The sequence below is a fragment of the Nicotiana tabacum genome, chromosome 1 (genome assembly GCF_000715075.1).
Source record: "Nicotiana tabacum cultivar K326 chromosome 1, ASM71507v2, whole genome shotgun sequence".
Lineage (NCBI taxonomy): Eukaryota > Viridiplantae > Streptophyta > Magnoliopsida > Solanales > Solanaceae > Nicotiana > Nicotiana tabacum.
Genome location: NC_134080.1, coordinates 32,229,093 through 32,252,427, shown reverse-complemented (window position 1 = coordinate 32,252,427; position 23,335 = coordinate 32,229,093). Strand labels below are relative to the sequence as shown.

At 38.5% G+C, this 23,335-nt stretch overlaps 2 protein-coding genes across 2 annotated transcripts; one reads left to right on the top strand and one right to left on the bottom strand.

Annotated features, from left to right (window-relative positions):
• The first annotated feature begins 14,193 nt into the window (after positions 1-14,193).
• On the top strand, positions 14,194-20,173 carry LOC107812642 (acid phosphatase 1). Its single transcript, XM_016637787.2, has 3 exons — positions 14,194-14,803; positions 19,535-19,744; positions 19,873-20,173. Exons 1-3 carry the CDS (start codon positions 14,388-14,390, stop codon positions 20,048-20,050), a joined length of 804 nt encoding a protein of 267 aa, XP_016493273.1. The 5' UTR covers positions 14,194-14,387; the 3' UTR covers positions 20,051-20,173.
• Positions 20,174-21,612: 1,439 nt separating this feature from the next.
• LOC107812641 (leucine-rich repeat extensin-like protein 2) lies at positions 21,613-23,068 on the bottom strand. Its single transcript, XM_016637786.2, has one exon. It carries the CDS (start codon positions 22,871-22,873, stop codon positions 21,647-21,649), a length of 1,227 nt encoding a protein of 408 aa, XP_016493272.2. The 5' UTR covers positions 22,874-23,068; the 3' UTR covers positions 21,613-21,646.
• Positions 23,069-23,335: the final 267 nt, after the last annotated feature.

Sequence of the window (23,335 nt, the reverse complement as noted above, 5' to 3'; positions counted from 1 at the left end):
TAGGAGAAAATCACTATACATCTCATGTTTCTCGTGCCAGTAGAAAATGTACACCTCCGGCCATAGCAGAAATCATCAAGAACTCTCTCAATCCCATTTGCACAAAACCAAACCATCAGGACTGAATCCTTGTAACTTAACCAAGTTGCGCAGGTCACCGAAACCCAAGAGCATTGCCATGAAACACCTGTAGAAACCCATCGCCTGGTAAGCACCCAAAGGACTAATCATATCCCTTATTATGCCGATCCAACCTACTACCAAGCTATCCTATTCATCTAAGTTCCTTCTAAATTACCTTCAATTTGATACTTCTCCTTGCCATAATACCGCAAATCCTCAACTCGTACTCACCACACGAGACCCAAGCATAAGACTACACCGCCCTAAGGGTCATAAATCATTGTATTCTTCCGAAGCACCCCCAAAAGCACCATAACTGAGATACTCGCTCTGAAGAGACCATTCTGCGAATCTAAAGCCATTACCTTCGCTTTTCTATTACTGGTATGTAGAATCCATATTGATACAGAAATGCCACAAGTCTTGTCATCCTCCAATGCAAACCTCAGTTTCTAGCCAAATACACATCCTAAAAATCTTCAATTATTACATGTAAATCTTGAATCTATTAGAACCATTCTCGAGAGTTATCCACTCTACTCAAACCTCAATTAGACTAATCCAAACGGACCGGACGAACTGTGCTCCATTAGTACTCCAACACCGCAGAAAGTAACCCTACCTTAATGCATCCGAATAAATTCCTGCTCCATGTACATTACATCCTTCACCAATAATGACTCAAGTCATTCCATAATTCTTGTATACCCATAAAGCATAACACAACCCCTATCCAAAATTTCCTTTATTCGGGTCATCCTCGATCTCAAGCTCTATAAGCCATAACTGATTCACCAGTATGCCTCAAACTAGAACAAACATAGCACATAACCGTGCAATCAACTGATCAATAGAAGACTCCCCCACTTGGCTCAAAGCCATAGGTCAAAACATACAATAACTCATAAATGCCTATACTCTATTACTGTCATGATACCATAGTAAGATTAATTAAATCCTTCATAAGCTCATGCTACACAAACCATCTAGTGTTTCAAATCATCTGCAAATCTCGCATTCACCCTCGTAACAATCAAGCCCATTCTCATAAGTGATCCAAACTCAAATTGTACTACATATAGTTCACTGGTAAAAGAAAACTCACTACTAAACAACATAGGGATCACACACTCTCAGGACACCCTGTAAGACAGAACCCACCTGCTTAGCCTTAAACCGGTATCTCTCTATACTTTTTCATAATCATAACTATTACACAATTACTTAATCTTCTTGAGTCTGAACTCATATCACAACATGAAATCTACTTTACTTCCCAACTAGACAACATGAAAAGGTCCTTTAACACACCCACAACAAGGGGCTATGCATCAAAACACGATGGAATTCAAGCACCAGATATTTCTTTCTACCCTCAAGTAGACTCTTCTCGTCACATTCAAATTATATGAACACATCTCGCAGTCACATCATACTCATCACGTAGCTATCCAGTCATCACTTCCCCTAATAGGGACACTATCGAACATATAAATCCAAAAACACGTGCTCACATAATCAATAGCTCAATGATCAAGCTACAGGCAAAGCCCAGCCTCAAGTTCTCCAGCCTGGCCAACCTTCGACACACAGATATCACATCTCACCTCTCGATCAAGGAATCACAAATCGTCGATGCACAGCTGATACCGAGCGCTCATGCGTGCATACAAACGCGTGGAAGGAATTCAAAGAGTTACATTTCAAGCAGAATCAATGACACACAATAAGAATTCAAGAATGTGGGATTTTCTAAAGGTTATACAACCTCTCGAAGATAATTACAGACGTCTCCGTACCTGTAACGACCCGATCGGTCGTTTTGAACTTTTGCACTTTGATCGCCAGTTCCTTGGCATGACTTGCCCCGTGTAACGTATTATGACTGATATAGATCGTTGGTTTTGGTTTTCAGGAAAAATCAAAATAAATTTGAAGGAATAGTCTCACTTAAAAGCTTTGAATTTGAAAGGTTTGACTAAGAGTTGACTTATTTGTATATGAGCTCGGATCGGAAATTTTATGATTTGGATAGCTTCGTTGGGTGATTTATGACTTAGGCGCGTGATCGGAATGTATTTTGGAAGTCCGTGGAAGGATTTGGCTTGAATTGGCAAAGTTAATATTTGGTGAATTCCGGTTGATAGGTGAGATTTCGATTCGAGGGTTGGAATGGAATTTCGAGAGTTGCTGTAGCTTCATTATGTCATTTGTGATGTGTGTGAAAAATTTCAGGTTATCGAGACGTCGTTTGGTTGGCTTTTTGATCGAATTCGGATTTCGGAAGTTTTGGAATTCTTAGGCTTGAATCCGAGGGTGATTTGATGTTTTGATGTTGTTTTGAGCATTCTGAATGTTGGAACAAGTTTGAATTATGTTATGGGGTGTGTTGGCATGTTTGGTCGGGGTAAGTGTTCTTAACTTAATTTTGGTTAGATTACCCGAATCTATCACTAGTTTTGGCATTTAATTGGTGATTTTAGTTGGGAAAATCTTGAAAACCCTTTTGGTTTAATTTGAAGATTTGAGGGTCGAGTTGATGTCAGATTTTAGTAAAATTAGTATGGTTGGACTCGTGGTTAGATGAGGTTTCATATTCCGTAATTTTTGTCGGGTTCCGAGACGTGGGCCCCACGGGCAAATTTTGAGTGCAATTTCGGATTTTTAATGGAAAATGTAGAATTTCATATGGAATTAATTCCTATAATTTTTATTAACTGAATCGAATTATTGTGGCTAGATTCGAGGCATTCATAGGTCGATTTGAGAGACAAAGGCATCACGAGCTAGAGGATTAGTCGGTTCGAGGTAAGTAATGATTGTAAATACTGTCCTAAGGGTTTGAAACCCCGGATTATACATCATTGTGTTACATTGAGGTGACTTGCACGCTGGATGACGAGCGTGGGGTAGAGCACCGCTGGGGATTGTGACCTAGTCCATCCCGAACGAATATTTTAATGCGTATTTGATAGTTAATTGTTTGACATTATTATATTTTTAGGCTGTATGCCATGTTTGGGGCCTTGTGCCGACTTGTTGAGACCCTTAGGGGCATTTTTACTATCTTTCCTCACTCTATTTGTTTGAAAGAATATTCTCAGTCATGTTTTACCTGTTTACTGCTCAAATCTGGCTTTATCACTATATTCTTAAAATGTGGAAATTGTTTTACTGAGATAGACCGAGGGTCTGATTGTGAGATTGATGACTGAGATAGACTGAGAGTCTGATGGTGAGGTTAATGACTGAGAGAGGCCGAGGGCCTAGTTGTGAGGATTATATATCTATGGATCGGGTTGCACGCCGCATCAATGTATATATATGTGTATATGGATCGGGCTGCACGCCGCAGTGATACTTATATGGATCGGGCTGCGCACCGCAGCAATATAGCGCTTGGGCTGTAGGAGCCCCTCCGGAGTCTGCACACCCCCAGTGAGCGCAGTCGACTATTTATATGGATCGGGCTGTACGCCACAGCGATGCACAGATCGGGCTGTACGCCGCAGCGGTTACTTTGATTTCAGTTATTGTGAGAGATATACGGATCGGGCTGCACGCCGCAACGGTTACTATATGATACCAATTGAGCGTGAATGTTGAGTGCGAGTACTGATTGGTAAGAGTTGAGTCACGAGTGACAGAGAGGCTAGCCCGAGGGGCGATAGATATATATATGCATATGAGTGATGTTTTTGCCTGAGAGGCCTGTTTATGGACTTATTGATTTCACTCCTCTTTAAAGTGAATTTCTAGCGAATATGTTGATTTATTGACTGTTTTCACTCATCTATATATTGAGCCTCTGTCGGAAAGTTGAACAAATGTTTTAAAATAACTTTTATTTAAACTGGGGTTTATGAGATCTTTAGAAATTAATCACTGATTTGGCGTTGGTTATTTCCATAGAGATTTTTAAGTTATGAAGTGTTTATGATTACTATTTTGCCCGAGGGGCTGTTTTACAAACTATGTTTTGCCCGAGGGGCCGATTATGGCTTTAATCTCTATTATTATCATAAATGGTATTGAACCCCTACCAAAACTGCTGGAAAGTATTTCAAAATGATTTTTACTAAAAGCTGGATTTTAAAAGGGAAGATTGACTCGTATTATGATTTGAAGGTCTGTTGTGTTTATTGAGCCTAACGTGAATGTGGATTCATTGTTTCCTACTGCTCAGCCTTTATTTAATCTTATTACTTACTGGGTTGGAGTACTCACATTACTCCCTGCACCTCGTGTGCAGATTCAGGTATATCGGAACCCGGTAGCGGGTGTTGATAGCTCAGCCGCAGAGTCATCAGAGTTAGCAAGGTGGTTGTATGACGTTCACAGCACCGCTTCTTTCCCCTCATTGTCGTTACTGTATTTAGTACATTTTTAGACTTTTGTTGTATTCAGACCTTGATAGTTGCTCATGACTAGTGACACCCCGATGTCGGGCTGGTATTTTATTCCGCACTGTTATTCCAGGATTTTAATATGAAACATTATTTAATTTAAAGACTTTAAAATGACTCTTAATGCTTAAAGGGTTAAGGTGAGTGTTGTGTCGGCTGGACTTGTCTTCACAAGAGGCGCCATCATGATCGGGCCGGTTTGGGGTCATGACAAGTTGGTATCAGAGCCTAGGTTACATATGTCTCACAAGTCATGAGCAGGTTTAGTAGAGTCTCACGGATCGATGCGGAGACGTCTGTATTTATCCTCGAGAGGCTGCAGAACCTTTAGGAAAACTTCACATTCTTGAATTCTTATCGTGCGTCCTTTGATTCAGCTTGAAATGTAACTCTTTGAATTCCTTCCATGCGTTTGTATGCACGCATGGGCGCTCAGTATCAGATGTGCCTTGATGGCTTGTGATTCCCCGATCGAGGGGCGAGATGTGATCTCTGTGAGTTTGATGTTGGGCCAGTTTGGAGGACTTGAGGCCGAATATTTGCCTATGGCTTGAGCACCGAGGTGCTGATTGTGTGAGCAAGTATTTTTGAACTTATATGTTCGGTAGTGTCCCTATTAGTCGGAGAGATGGCTGGATAACTATGTGATGAGTATGTTAGTACTGCGAGATTTATCCATCTTGATTTGAGGTATAGCCCCGAGTTATGGGTGTGCAAAGAGTCTTTTCATGTGTCCTAGTTGGGAGTGAAGTAAATTTCATGTTGCGGTATGAGTTCAGACTCAGGAAGACTAAGTGACTGCGTAATGGTTATGACGGTGGAAGGTATACATAAATTTTAGTTTAAGGCGAAGAAGGTGGGTTATCTCATGCAAAGTGTTCTAAGGTTGTACGATCCTTATGTGTTTGTTAGATTTGCGAGTGAAGGATATGTGTTGCAACTTAAATTAGATTGCTTAGTGAGTGGGTGTAACTGTTGCGAGAGTGGAATGCGATATTTGCAGAAGAGTTAAAATTCTAGATGATCTGTGTTTTCACAAGCTTATAAAAGATTTGAGTTTAATCTCATTATGGTATCATGGCATCAATAGAGTATAATTGTTATGAGTTATTGAGCATGTGTTGATCTATGGCCTCGAGCCAAGGGGGAGTCCGCTATTGAATAGTTGATTTCACGGTTATGTGCTCTAATGGTTCTAGTTTGAGGCGTATTTGTGAATCAGTTATGGCTCGAGTAAAGGAAATTTCAATAAAGGTTATGTTATGCTTTATAGGTGTACGAGAAATGGGGAATGACTTGAGTTATGGTTGGTAAGGAATGCTCGGTGCATAGGGCAGGAAGTTGCTTGGTTATATTGAAATGAGGTCACATTCTGCAGTGTCGGAGTGCAAATGAAGCACAGGTTGTTCGGTTCGTTTTATCAATCTAACTGCGGTTTGAGTAAAGTGGATGCCTCTAGAGAATGGTCCTAATGTGTTCCAAATTTTACATGCAATAACTGGAGGCTTTCAAGTTATACTTATAGATAGAAACTGAGTTTTCCTTGGAAGACGTCAAGACTTGTGGTGTTTTCTATATTAATTATGGGATTCTATGTATTAGTATTAGGAGGTAACAGATTTAGATCCGTAGGAAGTTCTTCAGAGCGAAGTATTTCGAATGTTGTGCTTTTGGGAATATTTAAGAGAGTATTCAGCGGCTTATGAGTCTTAGACAATGTGGTTTTATGCTTGGGTTTCGTGTGGTAATCCTGGGTTGAGAAATTGTGGTGCTACAACAAGAGAGAATATCAAGTTGAAAATGAATCAGAAGGAAATTTAGATAGATGGAATAGTTTGATAGTAGACCGAATCGGTATGGTAAGGATATGATTAATTCCATGCGTATGTTCGAGGTAATGAGTTCTTTCAGGTATTTTGCGGCGATGCTCTTAGGTTTTGATGACTTGCTTAGCTTGATAGAGTTAGAAGGATTCAGTCCTAACATGTCTGATTTGTGCAAAGGGAACTCGGAGAGTTCTTGATGGTTTTACCGCGGTTTGGGAATGTATATTTTCTGTGGACATGGGATGTATAGTGATTTTCCTTCTAGATGGAACCAATGGAAGGTTCGTGACTAGTGAATATGTAGTTGATTGTGGCTCGGACAGGGATTTTAAAGTTCTCATATTTATCATAGGATGGCATGTTATATGTGGTATGTTGTGTAGGGCGGGGATTGGCATATGTAAGGTCGCAATTCAATTTTGAAAGGAAGGTCATAAATTCTTAGACATCACAGGCAGTTTCAGATGACTAGGTAAATGATATTACTAAATGGTGTGTCTTGATAACAGTATGCACTTCAGAAAGAGGGAAATGTGGTTGAGTTAATAATATATCATAAGTATTGCGATTGTGGACTGTGAGAAAATAACTAAGGTTGGTCAGAGGGTAGTATGTGCTATGATTCAGTCGTTGTGAACCTTTGGAGGATTATTTATCTGTTGTGTGTGACTAGACTTGATGTATGGTCCATTGGTAGACCTATGTGGATGCGTGTTCTAGCTCGAGTCGGCTTGGTTGGCCCCAAATTGTATTGTTGAGGGATAGGTTGATTCGACCGTAATTGAGCTTATTACTGATCTGGGGAGATCTATAAGTTGCCTTTCTGTGTTGCGAGACATTATGATTTATTGGTTATGGGCACATATGGTGCGGTTCTAATGGGGTTCATAGTGTAAGTCGAGCGGGAAGAGTAATCGGGTGTTGCTCGGTGAATGGTGTATCGGTTACGTCCTATCGGGATTGCGTGGTATATGTTACTTGTTTCACCGTTGGTGTAATATTTTGCTTTGGTTCTAGACGTCAAATTGTGCGTGTCAATTTCGAGCATAGTGACTTGAGGTGTCCCATGTGGAGCAGTGTTTGGATAGGATCGCACATTGTAGCGAAGCTATGTGGAGATATGACCTTGCGGGTTAGTTTCATGTATCCTATTCTATGATGTGAGACGGGTTCTAAGCCCTGCGTTGTGGTGGTACTGGTGAGCTTGAGGTACAACCCTTTCATTTGAGTCATTTTCATGATTTGAGTATGTTCGGACCGTTGCTTATTGGTGCGTGTATTATGCTAGATGTGGCTTAGGCCTCTATTGGTGTGACATGTCATCAGGGTAGTGTGCTGGGTCAGAGGAGATCGTTGGGATCATTAATGAAAATAAACGAATTCGATTTCAGCATGTTTGATGGGTAAACATCGAGGTTCGGTTCAAAAAAATTGCTATGGTAATTGCCAGAGGGGAAATGGCTTCATGAATGGTTGATCTGGGAAATGGTTATGGTTTATTGCGTGTTTCATTTATCGTTGGCAGTATATGAAAGTGTTGGAATGAGACTTTAGCTGATAAGAGGTTTTCTATCGGTATTTGGTTGTTATGGGCAGCTGCTGTGAATAGAAGTTATTGCTACGAGCGTTAGAGTTATATGGTATATCATGGGATTGCTCCCGAGGTTGCAGACATGGGTTACTATAGCTAGTTCGGGTCTATTCAAAGTATAGGTGTGAGGTTTTGATCGTATTGATGGTTTCAGAAGTGAAAATGTGGTTCTATGGTTTATGGGCTAGATTGGATTGTGTAATTTTAGTTAAACGGTGTTATCGGGCCTATATGAGATAGGGTGATGTGGGATCACCCTCGGCTATATGCATGGTAAGGTTATTCAGTGATTGGTGGGCTTTTAGAATAGCTCTAGGTACGTTCAAGGACGAACGTGTGTTTAAGTGGGGGAGGATAAAACGACCCGACCGTTCATTTTGAACTTTTGCACTTTGATCGCCAGTTCCTGGGCATGACTTGCCCCGTGTAACATATTATGACTGATGTAGATCATTGGTTTTGGTTTTCAGGAAAAATTAGAATAAATTTGAAGGAACAGTCTTAGTTGAAAACTTTGAATTTGAAAGGTTTTACTAAGAGTTGACTTATTTGTATATGATCTCGGATCGGAAATTTTATGATTTGGATAGCTTCGTAGGGTGATTTATGACTTAGGCGCGCGATCGGAATGCATTTTGGAAGTCCGTGGAAGGATTTGGCTTGAATTGGCAAAGTTAATATTTTGGCGAATTCCGGTTGATAGGTGAGATTTTGATCCGAGGATCAGAATGGAATTCCGAGAGTTGATGTAGCTTCGTTATGTCATTTGTGATGTGTGTGCAAAATTTCAGGTCATTTGGACGTCTTTTGGTCGGCTTTTTGATCGAATTCGGATTTCGGAAGTTTTGGAATTCTTACCCTTGAATTCGAGGGTGATTTGATGTTTTGATGTTGTTTTGAGCGTTCTGAAGGTTGGAACAAGTTTGTATTATGTTATGGGGTGTGTTGGCATGTTTGGTCGGGGTCCCATGAGGTTCAGATATGTTTTGGAAGAGTTTTTGGAAGATTTTGCCGTTGTGAGCATAAGCATGTAATGATCCAAAGGTCCATTTTTAATTCTAGAGATCGAAATGTGATTTCGAGACTTCTAGAATTTCGATAATGCATTATATGACTGATATGGAAAGTTTGGTCTAATTTCATCAAGTCGCGATTGGGTTTTTGACACGAAATATAAGTTAATTGTTTAACGAGCAAAATGGGTATTGAACTGAGCAAATGAGCTTCGAATTGAGTTTTGACTGAAGGGCTATGTTCGTATTATTATTTTTGACTCATAGGAACAAGAATCAACGAATTTCGAGTTCGTATGATGGAGTTAGAGCCTTTTTAGTGAAAAGAAAAGCTGCTGCAATTTTCTGGGCAGTTTCTGCAATTTTCGCACGTGTGAACAGTAACCGCACCTGCGTGAACAGTATCCATGTACAGTAAACATAAATAATATCCGTGTACAATACCCGTGTACAGTACATATGAACAGTACCCCGTGAATAGTATAGTGAACAGTACCCAAACGCGTGAACAGTGCCCCCGACATTTTTTGGGCAGATTCTTAAGTTCTGAAAATGGGACTCGTCCCATTTTCCATTTTTATCAAATTGGAGCTCGGGGAGAGGCGATTTTCGGGAGATTTTCATAGAAAACAACGGGGTAAATGTTCTTAACTTAATTTTGGTTAGATTACCCGAATCTATCACTAGTTTTGGCATTTAATTGGTAATTTTAGTTGGGAAAATCTTGAAAACCCTCTTGGTTTAATTTGAAGATTTGAGGGTCGAGTTGATGTCGGATTTTAGTAAAATTGGTATGGTTGGACTCTCGGTTGGATGAGGTTTCATATTCCGTAATTTTTGTCGGGTTCCGAGACGTGGGCCCCACTGGCGAATTTTGAGTGCAATTTCGGATTTTTAATGGAAAATGTAGAATTTCATATGGAATTAATTCCTATAATTTTTATTAACTGAATCGAATTATTGTGGCTAGATTCGAGGCATTCGGAGGTCGATTTGAGAGACAAAGGCATCGCGAGCTAGAGGATTAGCCGGTTCGAGGTAAGTAATGATTGTAAATACTGTCCTGAGGGTTTGAAATCCCGAATTATACGTCGTTGTGTTACTTTGAGGTGACTTGCACGCTGGATGACGAGCGTGGGGTAGAGCACCGCTGGGGATTGTGACCTAGTCCATCCCGAACGAATATTTTAATGCGTATTTGATAGTTAATTGTTTGACATTATTATATTTTTGGGATGTATGCCATGTTTGGGGCCTTGTGCCGACTTGTTGAGACCCTTAGGGGCATTTTTACTATCTTTCCTCACTCTATTTGTTTGAAAGAATATTCTCAGTCATGTTTTACCTGTTTATTGCTCAAATCTGGCTTTATCACTATATTTTTAAAATGTGGAAATTGTTTTGGGCTGAGTTCCCTGTTTTACTGAGATAGACCGAGGGTCTGATTGTGAGATTGATGACTGAGATAGACTGAGAGTATGATGGTGAGGTTAATGACTGAGAGAGGCCGAGGGCCTAGTTGTGAGGATTATATATCTATGGATCAGGCTGCACGCCGCAACAATGTATATATATATGTATATGGATCGGGCTGCACGCCGCAGCGATAGTTATATGGATCGGGCTGCGCGCCGTAACAATATAGCGCTTGGGCTGTAGGAGCCCCTCCGGAGTCTGCATACCCCCAGTGAGCGCAGTCGACTATTTATATGGATCGGGCTGTGCGCCACAGCAATGCATGGATCGGGCTGCACGCCGTAGCGGTTACTTTGATTTCAGTTATTGTGAGAGATATACGGATCGGGCTGCATGTCGCAGCGGTTACTATATGGTACCAATTGAGCGTGAATGCTGAGTGCGAGTACTGATTGGTAAGAGTAGAGTCACGAGTGGCAGAGAGGCTAGCCCGAGGGGCGATAGATATATACATGCATATGAGTGATGTTTTTGCCTGAGAGGCCTGTTTATGGACTTATTGATTTCACTCCTCTTTAAAGTGAATTTCTATCGAATATGTTGATTTATTGACTGTTTTCACTCATGTTTCTATTGAGCCTCTGTCGGAAGTTGAACAAATGTTTTAAAACAACTTTTATTTAAACTGGGATTTATGAGATGTTCATAAATTAATCGCTGATTTGGCATTGGTTATTTCCACAGAGATTTTTAAGTTATGAAGTGTTTATGATTACTGTTTTGCCCGAGGGGCTGTTTTACAAACTATGTTTTGCCCGAGGGGCCGATTATGGCTTTAATCTCTATTATTATCTTAAATGGTATTGAACCCCTACCGAAACTACTGGAAAGTATTTCAAAATGATTTTTACTATAAACTGGATTTTAAAAGGGAATATTGACTCGTATTATGATTTGAAGGCCTGTTGTGTTTATTGAGCCTAACGTGAATGTGGATTCATTGTTTCCTACTGCTCAGCCTTTATTTGCTCTTATTACTTACTGGGTTGGAGTACTCACATTACTCCCTGCACCTCGTGTGCAGATTTAGGTATATCGGAACCAGGTAGCGGGTGTTGATAGCTCAGCCGCGGAGTCATCAGAGTTAGCAAGGTGGCTGCATGACGTTCGCAGTACCGCTTTCTTCCCCTCATTGTTGTTACTGTATTTAGTACATTTTTAGACTTTTATTTTATTCAGACCTTGATAGTTGCTCATGACTAGTGACACCCCGATGTCGGGCTGGTATTTTATTTCGCACTATTATTCCAGGATTTTATTATGAAATATTGTTTAATTTAAAGACTTAAAAATGACTCTTAATGCTTAAACGGTTAAGGTGAGTGTTGTGTCGGCTGGCCTTGTCTTCACAAGAGGCGCCATCACGACCGGGCCGGTTTGGGGTCGTGACAGTACCGATCCGCGAGACTTTACTAAACCTGCTCATGACTCGTGAGACCTATGTAACCTAGGCTCTGATACCAACTTGTCACGACCCAAACACCCCGGTCGTGATGGCGCCTATCACAGTACTAGGCCAGCCAAAACAACACGAACAATATGAAGATCTTTTGTAAAATTCATTTTTCTGACAGATTAAGTCTCAAATCTTTCATGTTTAAAATATCAAAAGAAATACGCGAAAACAAGTACATAAATACATCAACACAACCCGAATCTGGTGTCACTACTCATGAGCCACTAAGTACAACTCAACACTGTCTGCTTTATACAAAATAAGTCTGAAATATAAAGTACTAGGATATGAGGGAGAAGGGCAAGGCTACGAACGCTGCGCAACTACCTTGCTAACTCCGAAAATACACAAAAGCTACTAAAAGCTTAGAAATTCCTGAATCTGCACACAAGGTGCAGGGAGTAATGTGAGTATGCCAACTCAGTAAATAATAAAAGTAAATAAAGACTGAGCAATAGGAAATGATAAATCCACATCAGGATAAACTCAGTAAGCACAACAAGCTTTCAAATCGGAATACGAGTGAATCGTCTCATTTAAAAATCCAACTTTTGGTAAAAATCATTTGAAGATGCTTTCCAACGGTTTCAATAGAGGTTCAATACAATTTATAGTAAAAGCGATGAAAATCATAATCGGCCTCTCGGGCAAAACATAGTTCGTATACAGTCCCTCAGGCAAACATGAATCATAAACATCTCATAACATAAAAATCTCAGTGGAGATAACAAAGCCAAATTAGTGATTAAATTTCGAGCATCTCGTAAAACTCTCGTTTAAAAGAAAGTTGTTTAAAAGCATTTGTTCAACATTTTCAATAGAGGCTCAGTATGAAGAAGAGTGAAAACAACAGTTTCATAAAAACAAGCTCCTCGGGCAAAACATTACTCATATATGTATACAGCCTCTCGGACAAGCCTCTCAGTCACCCGAGACTCAAGTTTCATCAATCAGCGCTCACACTCAGCACTCACGCTCAATAGGTACCTTTTAATAACCGTTGCGGCGTGCAACTCGATCCATAAATATATAGTCGACTGTGCTCACTGGGAGTGTGCAGACTCCGGAGAGGCTCATACAACCCAAACGCTATATTGTTGCGGCGTGCAGCCCGATCCAACATATCGCTGCGGCATCTAGCTCGATCCATCTATCGATGCGGCGTGCATCCCGATCCATAAGTATATAATCCTCACAACTAGGCCTTTGGCCTCTCTCAGTCATCAACCTCACAATCAGGCCATTGGCCTCTCTCAGTCATCAACCTCACGGTCAGGCCCTCGACCTCTCTCAGCCATCAACCTCACAAGCCACTCGGACTATCAGTAAAATAGGGCGTTCAGCCCAAAATATCATTTATTGTATCAAACTGAGTAAATAGGCTGAGTTATGAAATCAGTAAAACATAGCATGAATGAGTACAAATATTAAGTCAAAATAGTAAGGAATAGTAGTAGAAAAATCCCCTAAAGGTCCAAACAGTTGGCACGAGGCCCAAATATGACATTTAGCTCAAAACACAATAATACTTTCCAAAACACAATAGTATCAAATAGTTTTCCATCAAATACGCGATATAATAGTCGTACGGGACGGATCAAGTCATAATCCCCAATGGTGCACGACCTCACGCTCGTCATCTAGCATGTGTGTCACCTCAAAGTAGCACGACGATGCAAAATTCGGGGTTTCATACCCTCAGGACAACATTTACAATCATTACTTACCTCAAACCGAACGAAAATCCTGTTCTGCGACGCCTTTGCCTCTCGATTCGGCCTCAACTCTATCCAAAATCAGAATCATAACATCAATATACGCTAAGGGAACAAAGCCCATGCGAAAATAATCAATTTACATAAAAAATCCCGAAATTGGTCAAACCCGTCCCTAGGCCCACGTCTCGGAATCCGATAAAAATCACATCAATAGAATCTTTATCCTCCCACGAGTTCATACATACCAACAACATCAAAATCGGACCTCAAATGGCCCCTCAAATCCATAATTTACCCTCTCTAATTTCAAGCCCTAATTCTCCGATTTTAGACTTTAAATCCCACTAATTTCATGTTTAAGAGCCCGTTTGGATTGACATAAAACAAGTGGCTTTTCAGCAGAAATAGCTTTTAAGCCAAAAAAATAAGCTGGGTTGCCCAGCTTATTGCTTTTGGCTTATTTTAAGAGCTTAAAAGCTGATTTGACCGGTTTAAAAGCCAATCCAAACACACTCTAAATTAGATAGAAATCACCATAGATTCCAGTGTTGAGTTCAAAAACCTTAACTTAAATTTTAAAAATACTGCCTAGACTAATTTTATTTACTCTCCAAATCTGAAATTAGAGGTGCATTATAGAAGGCGGAAAATCATATAATAATCAGAGAGAATGGGACAGCTTCAGATTTGATTGGGCTAATCCGGTCTCTTCTTCCATAGCCTGACCCTGAGGCCCTGAGACCCCAGCGTAGCAGATTCCAGATTCTGCTACCCTATCATGGCGCACGTTCAAAACTTTTTGGTAGCTGTTTTCATCTCCTTCACCTTCGTCTCCACCTCATTCTCTCAATCTATTCTTGGAATCACCCCCGAAATATTAGAACTTTTAACCATCAATCGCCACCGTAAGATTCCCAAAGACAATAACAATGCTTTGTACTGTGAGAGCTGGCGGTTCACCGTTGAGACTAATGACGCTGGTTTATGGGCTTTGATTCCCGAAAGGTGCGCTTCTTTCGTCCAGGACTACATGAACGGCGATCGTTACTCTTCAGATTGCGGTGCGGTGGCTGACCTGTCACTGGCGTTTGCCAATACGGTTAAGGTTTCAAACGATGGAAAGGACGCTTGGGTTTTCGACATTGATGAAACTTTGCTCTCCAACTTGCCCTACTATGTGACCCATGGCTTCGGGTAACTCCTCTCTCTCTCGATCGAAATGATTATTACTTCCCTTTTAATTTGCTGAATTTTCGCTTCTTTTTTTCATACGCATTTTTTGGTTATCGCTATATGTTTGGACTGGTTGGATTGCTTAGTACTCCCTCCATCCCAATTTATGTAATGTTGTTTGATTAGGCACAATGTTTAAGAAATAATAAAAACTTTTGAAACTTGTGGTTTAAAATAAATTGTAGATATTTGTGTGCCTATAAATCATCTCATTAACGACAGAATTAGAAGCTTGATTGTTTCTGAATGTGGAAATATTTGGGGACCGATTAAAAAGGAAATACCATCACATAAATTGGGGTGGAGGCAGTACTGATTAAACAACATGCTGTATTACTATACAAAGAGAGTTTCCATTTGAAGTCCTACCATTGGAAAATTACAGTGAAATGAATTTTTCTTTAAATCCCTTTTGTTAATGAGTTTGAATAGTTTCAGTTTCCGTGTAACTTGTGCGCTGGTATAGTGCTGTTGGTTTCGTTTAGTTTGTAAGAACTTGCTAATTCCAGGGATATATTTGACTTGGGGAAAGATAGCATTTCCCATTAATTCACATCAACAACAGCTAAATATGAATAAATAAGGAATCCTTTAGCGATCATGCCATTATGTGCAATTGGGCAACTTAGGCAATATTATCTATAGGTTGCTGCATAAATACATAAAATTGGCCTCAGTGAGATACTCATGTATGCTTTTCTTTTTTTGGAGCTTGTAAAAATATGTGCTTTTCGACAGAATTTTTGATAATTAGCAAACTCAAAAGACTGAAGTTCCATTTTGTTGGCGTTTCTTCAAAGATCACCTGTCTTGTGAAGTTGTGAAAATTCCTTTTTGTGCTTTCATGTCCAACCGTCTTCTTTTGCTAGGAAAAGCTTATATGCTTGATGGTCTACATGATTCCAATATGTATTGAAGTAGATCACTAGGCATACCAAAATATACGAAATATTCATTTTATTTTTTGTGGTGATTATGAATCTAGTAACTCTTAGTTGAGCATCCGCTAGTACTTTACAAGTATCCTCTGCAAGATAAATTATAACTGTCAAAGTACTGCGAGCATGCACATCCGAATCTAATCATAACAAACAAGTGTGACAAAACTTTAGGAACTCTGACTCCATCTTAATGCTATAACCTTTGTTTATCAAGCAATCATGCAGCAACCACTCGCTACAGTCTACACACTCAGAAAATGCAAAAAAGGAACAGCCTATTGGTTTGTATGCACTCACTAGTTAAAGGCTCTCAAAATTTCCAATCCACAGTTTTTTTTGATGTGAAATCGCTGATCCATAGAGCCATTCAAACCGGTTGAGCATTGTTATTTTGCAGCTTCATGCAGTAGCTTCTTTTATTATCTATTTCTTTGCTAGGCTAGCCTGAAGGAATTCGAGGTGAAAACTAGACTCCATTGATGCAATTGGAAGACTTAGTTGTAGTCCCTTGAAGCTATCCTTGAAAATTTTCGTCTTTTTGAAAGCAGTAGCAGTGATTTTTATCCAATTATGTTCTCTCGTAGAAGCATGGTGATTTGATTTGTCAGAGTTTTTATTTCTATTTGAATTTTCCTAAATCATAGAATGCAAATACAATTTAATTAGTTTCGGTATCCTTTTACTGTGAACCTTAAACAGTAATGGTTTGAGATGTTGGCTTGAAATGACTGCCTAAGCTTCTTTCTGTGTTGACAGTAGAGTAGTGTTTATCAAGGATCAAGGTGTATATTGCATTTGGTTAGAGTGTAACATGCTTGAAGTTTCTAAACAATATAAGCTTCAACTCGTTTTCTGTACCTGGCACTTTTCCTAGTTTCTGTTTTGTGGAAAAGCTTTAGGGATACTCCATTATGCCTCTTTTACCAATTAAACATAGGATGGAAGAGTGCTTTGTCACGAGGTAAACTTCATAAACACGATCCGCTGTTTAGCCTAGTATACTTGGTATTCTACTTGAGAAAGAAGTATATACTACAATTTGTGTACTTTCTTGAGGATTACTCTGTTTTATTGCTCTTGTACATTCCAGTTTGAACTATTTATTTAAGCCAAAAGAGCCAAGGTTATGTTGAAGTTTTAACCCCTTCGTTTCATTGTTCATAAATAAGGATGTTTTCCATTTAAAGTTGAATTCCACGTGATACTGCTAACCAAGAAGATTCTAGTTATTTAATGTAGTTTGGCTGACAGAGGGTCAGTTTAGATGTTCTGATTTAGAATAGATTTCACTTTGAACTTTTACTCGCATGTGGCATTCTAATCATACAGCTCATTAGTTCTCTATGGCACTGATTATTTAATCTCGTGCATTGGGGAGATATGAAATGGTTAGTGATGGAGAAATTCATTACCTGCTGAAGCAGTTATCAGTTTGTTTTCCTTTTTAAGATTTAGCGTTTAATCCACTATTCTTTAGAAGTAAGATTCCATTCGGTCTGGTGTGGTAATAATTATTTAGAAAAGAATTTCATTTGGTTTGGTCAATCGCGAAAGTAAATTTAAGAAGTTATATGGTACTCACTTTAAAGTTCTATAATTCTAGAACCCGCAACAATAGAAAGTCCTGTCGTTTTAGCGAGTTCGAGTTCAAGCAGACGTTTATGGTAAAACTGGGAATGGGGTTGGCAGTTACTAGAATGTAGCTTTATTTGGCTGCTTTTGTTCTGTAGTTCTACTTATCCGCATTCTTGTTTACTGGATAAACTAAATACTTTACTAAAAAGTATTGGATAAACTGCGGAAAGAATATTGTCAAAATTAAAGTATGGACCATTCCCCTTGTTTGTCACGAAAAGAACAGAAGAAAGTGTGCCTCTTGTTGACTTTGATGTTTACGTATTTGAAGTCCAGTTGAAGACAGTGTTATCAAAGGATCGTTTAAAGTGTACCAAAGACCCTGAAATTAGGCGCAACATAAGCTGGGTGTCTCGCCTCACTTGGACTGCGTGCCACAAGGTACAAAGGTCTGTGCCTCTTTGCGCATGAACTCTGTCTTGAAGAGGGCAGTAGTAAACAATAAACATATCTGAAAAATTATAAACGTTATAAATGAATATTCAGTAATTAAGAATAGGGAATTGAGAAATTTATTATAGAGAACTAGTCATAAAATTCGAATTAGAAACTTAAAATTGCATCTTTGCATCTATCAAAATTCTTAAAATGTTTTTTGAACTTGATTGGTATGGTTTTCATTTAGTATTCACTTAATTTCAATTGTGCTATTATTATCTAATTGTGGGTTGTTGAAGAAAGGAATTCAGATTAAATATATATTATAAAGGATATGTATGAAGAAGTTGTCACTAGTGTGAACACAGTAGTAGGAGATAAAAAGGAGTTTCTCATAACCATGGGCTTATACTAAGGAACGACATTTGGCTAGTAGTTGTTTACCCTAGTTATAGATGAGGCTAACACAATATAGAATAAGGTGCCATGGTGTATGTTATTTGCTGACGATATTGTGCTTATTGACAACGAATGAGGGCTTCAACCAAAAGTTTGAATTGTGAATAAACACTTTATAGAGTACGGGTTTTTGAATAGGTAGAACCGTAGAAGTAAGATTGAATATATGCACTGCAAGTTTAGTTAGGATAAGAAGAGTAAAGTTGATAGGATTAAATGGATTGTGATGTCTAATTACAAACAATTCAGATATCTTGGCTCCATGTTTCACGAGAATGGTATGATGGATAAAGATGTTACACTTACACATAAAATAAAAATAGAATGGTTGAAATCGAGAAGTGGTATAGAATTTTATATGATGGAAGATACCTACCAATGTAATAGTCAAATTCTATAAAACATTAAGTAGACCAGCAATGTTATATGAGAGTGAATGTTGACCGCTAAAGTTCAACATATCCACAAGATAAGTGCCGCAGATATGCGGTCATACGAGATTAGACAAAAGATGCAAGTAGCGCACATTGGGGACAAAACAAGAGAAGGTTGCTTAAGATGGTTTTGTCATGTTCGAACTCCTATATCGACCTCCAGATACACCAGTTAGTTGGTGCAAAAGCATGGTGGATGGAATTGTTAAAACTGGACAAGGTAGACCCAAAATCACACGAGGAAAGTAGTCTCAAATGAAGTGATATTTTTTGGAATCCATGCAGGCCTAGCAAAAAATATGATTCAATGGAAGAAAAAGATTTATGTGGGTGATACCAATTAGTTGGGATTAAGCTTTAATTATGTTAATACGTTTACTTTAGGTCCTATTTTTTTGGAGTCTTTTAGTTATCTCAAATACTTATGTAATAGGAGAAAATATATAGAACTTTTAATACTTGTTATTTTTTATTTATTATATATAATAAAATATTAGATTGTTATGAGCTTAAATGGAGGGACTTGTAAGTGAGGATACATATAGCTGATCCCAACTTGCTTGAGATTGAGGTGTTTATTGTTGTAGTATATTTCACTGGGTATGATTTTTTCAATTTTTTTGTCCATATAATTGTTGTTTGTGTTTATAGTTTTTGGCATTAAATATATATATATAAGCTCTTTGCTTAAAGCCCCTATAGACATTACTTCCCTAGGCTTTCGCTTTGACAACAGTAGTTGAAGATCCACTTTGCCATTAAATAATGATTTCTCTGTGTTTCTTTTGATTCTTTGTTGTTATTGTATTGTCCTGTGATTGATCACATTTTGCTGCTGTATGTAGATCGGAGATCTTTGATGAAATCGCCTTTGACAAATGGGTAAATGAAGCAGAAGCTCCTGCTATTCCTGCAAGTTTAAAACTGTACAAGGAGCTACAGCAGCGAGGATTTAAGATATTCTTGTTGACTGGTCGGAGTGAATTTCAAAGGAATTATACAGAAAAGAATCTGGTGTATGCTGGATACAGCAATTGGGAAAGACTTATTTTGAGGTATTCAAACAACTTTGATATTTTTATATAGTGTACCTTTATTTGGAATTGGTGCACAGGTAGTTGTATAAGTAAATGTTGGGCCAAATAACTTTAAAAACTGTGGCTGAACATTTGCAATGGAACAGGGGACCTTCTGATAAAGGTAAACTGGCAACCCAGTATAAATCTGAGAAAAGAAAGGAGTTAGAAGATGAAGGCTACAGGATTCATGGGAGCTCTGGAGATCAGTGGAGTGACTTGAATGGTTTCGCTGTTGCCACAAGGTCCTTTAAACTTCCAAATCCCATGTACTATATTGCGTGATGATAGAGTTGTCTAAAAATCTGTTATGAGCTTTGACAATTGACATTGCAATTCGTTCCTACTGAACTTGTGTATAACATTATTCTAACACCTTGTTCAATTGGAATTGATCTCTTTTACTAATAATTGTAAGCCACCATGGATTTTAATATTTCAACTTGGTACGTGATTTTGATTTTCTTTGGAAACATAAAGGAAAAGGTTACTAAAATTACTGTTTCTATTTTCTGGGAGTCATTGGCCCATCTGTAGAATTATTATATTGGCGAACTCTAAGTCACGGTTACAAGCGTTAAAACAACCTTTTTGCAGAAGTGCAAGGAAATGTTACATATAGGGTAGGCAAAGGTAAATAGTTGTCACTAGATTTTTTTTCAGTGTTCCTGTGATATCCCGTTCCACATTGATGATAGCAGCTTTGGAAATTAGCTACTAAAGCTTATTTGTTGCTTCACTTGGAATACATCTGGTATCTCTCAGGATTCTTTTGTTCTAGATTGAGATTTCTATGCCCTTGTACTAATAAATTGTGAGATATAAAAAGGGGCATGAAAGCCCCTTGACAAGGTTGGAGCTATAAAGCTTATCTTATTTATTATTATTAAAAAGGGAAAGCACAATTTACCTTTGCAGAAGAAAAAAAACAAGGAAATGAACCACACCATATGATCCATTTTTGGATAACCCTATACCTAAGACTTGAATTTGATGGAACAAAATGCTATTGTCTTGTTGCTAATAACAGTCTTGGCAAAAACATCACATGGAGGACCCTGCAACTTTCCTTGCTTTAGGAAACTGAAAAGGACCTGCTAATAGACAGGTGATTTTGGGCCTCTTACTATGAATTGCTATGCTTGGTATTTTGGGGTCTGGAATTCTGGGTTTTGGGCAGTAGCAAATCCTCCGTCGTCCTAAATCATGTACTCACAAATTAGGGAAAATGCCATTCAGTAATCAATTCAACTGTTCCTCACGTGAAACTTTTTTCTGTAGGTCACTATGTTTTTCTCTCTATCCTTTCTAGATATAATTTTTGTCCATGTTCTTGAAGGCTCAACCATAATAAATGCTCTTGAAGTCCACACCACACATACAGTAGCACAACATGTGGACGTTTGTTGAGTAATGTGACACCCAACCATTTTATTTGTTGTTGTTAGTTGTGGTACTTTAGTACTGCAACCATTTAACATATGATACAATAACAATTACGTCTCAGTCACAAACAAGTTGAGGTCCGGTATTATGAAAATTCATCATGAATTGACAAATCTTACGCTGGCTGCCAGCCTATCGCAATTCTCCTTCTTTATCCGAGCTTGGGACCGACGATGTGAGTAAGATATGATAAAGCATGAAACATCACTTAGCAAGCTATTAAATAATGAACAGATTTATATCAAAACTATTAATTACTTGACTTGGAGAAATAAATTTGTAGCTACAAGTCATAACTTCTCTATGTTATAATGAAAACAGCCAGCCCATACTAGCCTGTTATCCAACAAACATAAAGAATATTGGTCAGAGTGCCCAGCTTTCACTTCCAAAATACCAAATTAAGAAAAAAAATTAAATTTTATAAAATCAAAATCAATGAGAAGGAGGTGTTGAAACAATTTCTTCTTCACTAATTATTGACCCACAAACAAGAGGTTTAGCTGCAGGTATTCTAAGACAACTAAGACTACCACCAGGAATGAGAGAACACTCTGGTTGTGGCCTTTGCATTTGCTTACCTGGAATACAATTCAATGAGAAATCAAACCCCACATTCCTATAGGGAAGTTTGTCACAATCTTGGCTCAAACCAGAGAAGAAATTGTAAGTAAGAGTCAAATTGATAAGACTTCTCAATGAACAAACCAAGTCTGGTAAATCTCCAGAAAGCTTGTTGTGTGCTAAGTTGAGTACTTCAATGCCACTCAAACAAGAAAGTGTATCAGGCAAATGTCCCATTAACGAATTGAAACTCACATCCAACACTTGTAAATCTGCCCACATACCAACCCCTTCTGGAATACAACCAGTTAACTGGTTATTTAGGAACAAAATCTCCTTAATTCTTGGACCCATGTACCCCAAACTAAATGGAATGTTTCCAGTAAACTTGTTATTAGCCAGATTGATAACTGAAGATGGAGAATTCCCTAAATTCTGAGGAAGTTCACCATCAAACTGGTTGTTATTAAGAAAGATAGCATCAAGTTTTTTGTTGAAAAGATCTTCTGGAATTGGTCCTGAAAAGCTGTTAAATCTGAGGTCTAAATAAAGAAGATTTGGGATGAGTAAAACAGCAGTAGGAAATGTACCAGAAAAATGGTTATTACTGAGGTCTAACTCAGTAAGAGAAGTAAGGTCTCTGAAATTTTGAGGAATTGGCCCTGAAAATCTGTTACTATTGAGATGAAAAATGGACATTTCTGCTAAAAAGGACAGTTCTTTAACAAGAATGCCTTGTAAATTTGCATGGTTTAGATCAATACCTGCAACAACTGAAGTTGGGTTGCCCATATAATCTTGAGATTCTGAACAAAAGATTCCTTTGTAAACACAAACATTTGTACCAACCCAACTATTCAAGATTCCCAAAGGGTCATCTGTAATTGCTGATTTCCATGTTTGAAGAGCAGTGTAAGCTTTGTTAATATCAGAAGAAGTAGGACTTGGGCTGTTAATTCCTCCTCCAATCCAAACACCCCCACCCCCCACCCCACCACCAACACCTACCCCCATACCAACACCACCACCTACACTCATTGCAGCTTCAGTGGCAATAATTTTGTGAAGGAGAAAAACCAAAAACCAAATGTTGCCCATTTTTCAAAGAACTTTTTGATGGGGTTTTCTTGCTAGGTTGTGCAAAATATGGTTAAGTATAGCATTGAATAAAAGATGATGTGAGATTTATTGTTAGCTTTTGAGTGAAGCTTTTATTGTAGTATTGGTATATGAACAGTATTACACAATAAATGTCTTCTCTTACACTATACATCAAGTTGAATTTCTCTTTCCATCCAATCTGTACATGCTTCACTCGGCAATATAATTATTACAGTATTAATTATAAAAATGCCTTTTTGTCAATGTATAAAAGTTGACTAGTCATTAAGCAACTGTTCATGATAATGAAATTCCGGACTTCCGGTTAAGTAACATTAAATTTTCTAAAAAAATTGGGATTTTGCAGCCTTTCACGGCCACGTTTCTAGTAAGATAGATTTATTTAACATAAGAATGGAGGTAATGCAGGTAATATCATTACGGTTCCTAATTATTTTT